The 5877-nt window shown below is 45.5% G+C and overlaps 1 protein-coding gene across 1 annotated transcript; it reads left to right on the top strand.

The window, feature by feature from the left end:
• Positions 1-346: 346 nt before the first annotated feature.
• On the top strand, positions 347-5597 carry LOC125518456 (extensin). The gene is made up of 9 exons (XM_048683290.1): positions 347-653; positions 761-1030; positions 1793-1918; positions 2165-2207; positions 2457-2539; positions 2811-2888; positions 2995-3048; positions 3576-3710; positions 3790-5597. Exons 2-9 carry the CDS (start codon positions 761-763, stop codon positions 5230-5232), a joined length of 2232 nt encoding a protein of 743 aa, XP_048539247.1. The 5' UTR covers positions 347-653; the 3' UTR covers positions 5233-5597.
• The last annotated feature ends 280 nt before the right edge of the window (positions 5598-5877 follow it).

Raw genomic sequence — 5877 nt, 5'->3', positions numbered from 1 at the left:
CGTGACGCGTCGTCCGTGATGAGGAATCAATGGCAAGGCTGACCCGCGGCAACCTTGCCATTAATGCCGGTCAGCCTTGCCATTGATTCCCCGCGGAAAACCGAGGCGTTCTGAGGAGGACGAGGCGCGTGTCGCTGATTCAGTGGGCCCGTCGAGTTTTCGCGCCAAAAGCCCTCGCCCCGGCGCCCCTGAGCGCCCCAACATGTCGGGTTTGGCTTGGGGCCGCCGGCGCTGATTTGGGTCCAAGCCCGCGAAAAACGGGTTTTTGATACGTGATTGGATTGAATTTTGGATGCCGGTACGATAAAAACGCATGAAAAGGGCTTGTTGAAGATGCAGCTGGAGATGCTCTGACCCTGTGGCATTTCATCGTATTGAAGCACTTCAGGGGAGAAAACAGAACTCGCCCAACCTGCCGACCGTACCCGAGCAGGCGAGCTGCGCCCAGTTCACGCGCCGCACCGGCGGCCGGCCGTCGTCGCGTCCCTCTCCGTGCACCCTGCGCCCCGTTCCGCCCACCGTAGCGCTCCCGCCCTCCGCGGCGCTTCCCTTGCCTCCGCGCCGTCCCCAACCTCCGCCGAGGTCCCTCGCCGCATACCTAGGTTCTGCTCGGCCACCGACGGCGGCGCCCCGGCTCGGCGCAGGGAGAAACGGTGAGTCATTCCGGCTGTTGCGTCTCTCTCGACTTCCCTGCTTCCCGCTTTCGGTCTTAATAGGTTCAGCCTCAAGGATTCAATTCTCCTTTATTGATCGATTCCAGATGGCCGCGAAACTTGAACAATCTTCTCCTGCCCGACAACCAAAGCCTACCATGTCACCATCTTTGCCTCCCAAGCTGTCAATGTTCGGGGCAAAAGCTGGATTCGTCATACCAAAAAACAAGATACCAGGCTCAATGATTATCCGCAAGGTTGAAGCACCAACTGTCCCCAAGGAAGAGAACCCTAAACCTCTCAAAAGAAACACAAAGTGGGGGCCTGATCTTACCTCCGATCCTGCCGTCAGGAAAGCCAAAGCTCTTGCTTACCAGGTAGAGTAACCGTTTTGAGCTCAAGTATTATCTAGTGCTCTCCGTCCATGTAGTTGGACTTATAGCACATTCTATCTCAGAGTACCTTTTTGTTTGTATGCCATTTGCTAAATTATATCTGTACTATTAGCAACGCGGAAAGGATAGCATTGAGTTTTTAACTATGGGAAACAGGACTTTGCATCAGTATAATCCTCTGATATTGCAATGCAGACAACTGGAACACTTCTTTACTGTTAAGCATGCAAGAGTTTGTGCAACTATGTTTCTGTGTATCTTTAGCAAACTCAGGCAGCTGTCATGCTCATAGTTGCATCTCTACATTCAATCATTAACAGTAGAACCCTGCATTGTGCATTCTTCTTCTTGGGCATGCTAAGACGTGTTGTCAATAGTTCCAGATCGCATTCAGTCATAAGGATCTACCCCTTGCAATCATGTATTCTTAAAACACCTGTTTCTCTTCATAGCCTGCGAACCAGTATGTGATTGCATTTAGATATGTTCAACGACGTTTATTTAGTTACTTTAGCAACCATAGAACCAGCTTGACACCTTGTGTCATTTTGTATGACTAGAAAGTCTTGTAAAACATCTTATTGAGTTGCCTGTAATTCCACATTTCCGTCCAAGCAAGGCCCAAGTATGATTACGGTAGTTCCTCTTCCTCTGGTCAGACAGAAAAGAGCATTTTCTTGTGATTCTTTCATGTAGGAAGCTTCAATTGCCAGGTGTCATTAATTCACTATAGTGCATGAGCAGACTAGAGTGGAGCAGATTACAAAGGAGCTGACATCTGGAGCTCTAGTGATAGGAGGAAACGAAGGCTCATTGATTACGGTGAAGGGTTCAAGTTCTGATGGTGCTGACAATCCAAAAGAGAATGAGGTATTCATTGAGTGACCACCGTGCTGTCGCCCCCTTTCTGTTGTTCACAACGTTTGGATCTAGTTTAGTATGTGTTTTCGTAACTGGTAACCCCAGGTGCATGCTTTATAGAGGAAATGAGTTGTACAATCAAATTATGCTCTCATTTGATATGCTTTTGGAGGCATGTTGGTTGGTGCTTATGGTTATGTCTAAACAATTATATGCTCTCGTTTGGTAACTTCTTTCATTTTTGTTTTGCGGCAGGGGAAGATTAAACTCTTGGAGCTTGAAAAACGAGAAATTATTGGTGGGAGAAGTTGTTCTCTTACTCTGTGTCTTTCACGTCATATTTTTCTGAATAAAGAACTACTGCTGTGTCAGTGCATCCTGTCTCTGATGGAAGGTTGCTTCCTCAAGGGGGCATACCATGTTCAATATTGCTTAAGCATATTAACTATGCAGGGACTGAATGCCTCTGTAGTAGACTGTTAGTCATGCTTTGTTGTATTATGTCTTAAAGAAGTGTGTTATTAACTTGACTGTGTATTCATTGTAGGAGAAATACTCCAACTAAATCCAGCATACAAGGCTCCTGATGATTACAAGCCATTACTTAAGGAGACAAAAATCCCTCTGCCTGTATGTAAATGCACTGTTGTTTAATGCTTATCGATCAGTTTGTGTTTGCATTTGTACCAGTAGTTGTTTCACTTGTTTGTAGCGGTGTCCATCTTCTATTCATATCTGAAGGTTCTCATGTCAGCTTTTTAGTGCCATCTGCTAGTATAATGTATCACGATTAACAAATACCTTTTAAAATAAATTCTAAATCTGGGTAGATAACAAATTTGGGTTTGCTTTCTCTCTATATAAATGTGTTGCATTTACCTTGTGCTGTTGGCTATTGTAGACAGAAGCACATCCAGGACAAAACATCATTGGAATTCTTATAGGACCTGAGAGAAATACCCAGAAGCGACTACAGGAGGTATTAATGAGTCATTCTTGGAAATCTTCATTTTAATTGGTCGAAACATTCACGAGAATATGTTTGTTTCTTAGAATGTACCGTCACATCATTTATCATATGCCAGGAAACTGGAGCTAAAATACGAGTTTACGGGACTAAGAAAGGCAGTGGTGAAAAGGTTAACTTGTTTTCTTGATTCCTTTAACTTATAATAACATTTCTGTTCTCCATGTAAGTGAGAGCAGTATGTCATACCCTCGTACTGTCATTGATGGACAAACTATTATGACTTGTTTCAAACTTCTTAAATGTGTTGTTTGTGCTCTGGTATAGCTTTGTATTTGGTGCTGTTTCGTATACATCTTTAATGCAAAGTATTCAGTTGGACATGCAATCCCTTGAGCGTAGATTTAGTAAACTGTATTGAGTTGAAACAAAACAAAAATGCTGGGCCTTTGTTAATCTTTTGCTCTTGACCTTTGTTGTATCGCCTAATCGAAAATGTTAGTTAGGATCATTTCCACAGCAGATCTTTAGACATACTTTCTGTTTAAGCTTTACTTTTAGGGACTGTGATAACTATGATGCTCAAGTGCTAAGCACATCTTTTTCTTGATTATTTACTCTTTTATTAGCAAGTAATCCTGATAGCGATTTCAGCACAACTACATCAACTGAACACCTAAATTTATTATTCATGCTCAGGCTGAGGTTGGCCAGCCAGATATACATGAAGCGCAAGCTGCTTATGAGGACATATACATACATGTGTCAGCTGACTCTTATGACAAAGTTGATGCTGCAGTTGCGTTGATTGAGATGCTTCTTACTCCTGTCTCAGTAAGTTCAGAAGCTTGGTCTTATATTTGTAGTTGTAATATGCTGTCAATTGACCACCAAATCATTTTAACATTGTCAGGTAAATTCAACAGATGCTCCAGAAACAGCTATTGTTTCTTCGGCAGTTACCTCTAGTGGTGTAAACCCAGCTGATATGCAACAGGGGCAGAGCACCACTTCTCAGCCTGGCTTATTTCAGTACCAATCACATAGTGCTCATTGGCTTTCCATTTCGCAAACCAGTGCTCCATCAATTCCTTCCTCAGGGCCTACACTGAGCCCATTACCCAACAATTCTTTGCAGCTGCAACCTCCTGCTGGTTCTTTCAGCATGCCACCATATACAGGACAATCTCCTCACATAAGTTTTATGCCAAGAAACGCACCACATTTTCCTGGATTTCAGCCATCAATGCCGAACAATCAACAACCTTCACAGCAGTTCCAAGCCAACCCCTCCATTGGACCACCTTTTGGCCAACCACCTGGAAATGCTTACAACCCACAACCATTGACACCTTCCGCAGCGCCACTGCCTGTTAGACCCCTTCAAACACCCCATGCGTCTGGAGGATGGCCAACTTTCTCCCCTGCTATGGCACAATCCCAGAGACCTTCACAAGGTGCACCAAGTTTTATGCCAATGAGACCTCCTATTTCTGTCTCGCCAGTTCCATCTGCGCCTTCTCAGTCAAATATGTCCACCAGCTATGGAACTCAGAATCCGCCAAGAGCAAACTTCACTCCTTCAGCAACATTACATTCCAGGCCTCCTGGTGGCCCCCAGTCTTTTCCTTCAGTTTCATCTCATGGTCCTACATCGGTACAAGTACTATCATCTCCTGTTGGGGCGCCACCACAGCAAACTTACCCGCCATCGATGCAAATGCGTCCTCCCATGTCAACACCTCCTCAAATGAGAGGCACACTTTCACCTTTCCCTCAAGCTGGACCAACACCTGGCAATGCACAAGTGGCGCCTTCATCGCGCCCGCCTGCTGGTATGCACGGGTTGTCTTTCTCAAGTTCAGCAAACACAGGCTACAATCAGACATCTATAGCTGCTTTCAGACCTCCACGTCCAGCCACAGGTGATTTTACCTTTAGGCCTCACGCGCCACCTTCAGCAGACCATCCAGCTTCAGCGGGCCAAATGGGAGCTCAAGCTAACTCTCCGTTTGGTTTACCCCAAGCACCGCCGTTCCGTCCTGCTAATCATAGCCCCATCTCCCCAGTTCAAGGTTTCCAAAGGCCTCCGGATGGAAGTCATATGGGTCCGGCTCGGATGCATGTTCCACCTCCACACTTCCATGGAACCTTCCCTGGGAATCCACCTGCTCATGAATCACCTAATGGGTTTCGACCATTCCCTCCAGCAAATCCAAACAGAATGCCGTTTCATTTCTTGCCACCGCAGCAGAATCCATTTCCGAATGCAAACAGGCAAGGCGGCCCAAATCCGATATATGATCCTTTCGCGCCAACATCCGTGTCAGGGGGGAGCAAAGAAGGCGGAGGCTGACCCTGTCTACTGAGGATCTCATGGCATCGGTTGGCTTGAAAGGAGGAGACGCTGATGACATCTCTGTCCTGAAATCGAGGTTGTGATGTGAAAGGAGGTGAGCCTTGAGCGGTCAAGGTGCTTAACTTGTACCATTGCTCTCCCTCTTTTTGTTTTGACAGAAGAACACCGTGTCGAAGGAGACATTTCTTGCATTTGCGGCTATTTGTACGTTCAAATCCTCCATTAAAGAAAGAAACAAAGATGCCTGTGCTGTTTTGCTCTTCGAGCAAGCGAAACTCATACCCGGATCACTTGCGTTTGTTTACAGCAATTTATGTACTACTGCCTTGCTTCCAGTGCAGTCCTAAAATATTCTTGTGCCAGCATTGACATGTAACCGAATCTATAAGTGTCTACACAGTAGGAAACAAGAGATGATGGGATGAATTCCCCTCCCTTTTCTTCCTTCCCCGAGTAGCTAAAAGCAGTATGTCCTATCCACTAACCCAAGTGGAAACCAAGCCTTTTGTCGTTCAAAAACGTGGGGTCCCGTTTTGATCATCGTTTGTCATGACTCCTTTTTAAGTTGGTTGATCATCGGTTGTCATGACATTTTTGTTTGGTAAGTTGGTTTGCTTAGACATCATGTATACTTTGTGTATG

Source organism: Triticum urartu, chromosome 7 (assembly GCF_003073215.2).
Source record: "Triticum urartu cultivar G1812 chromosome 7, Tu2.1, whole genome shotgun sequence".
Classification (NCBI taxonomy): domain Eukaryota; kingdom Viridiplantae; phylum Streptophyta; class Magnoliopsida; order Poales; family Poaceae; genus Triticum; species Triticum urartu.
Note: the sequence above shows the minus strand (reverse complement) of the source record. Positions and strands in the feature narration are given on the sequence as shown.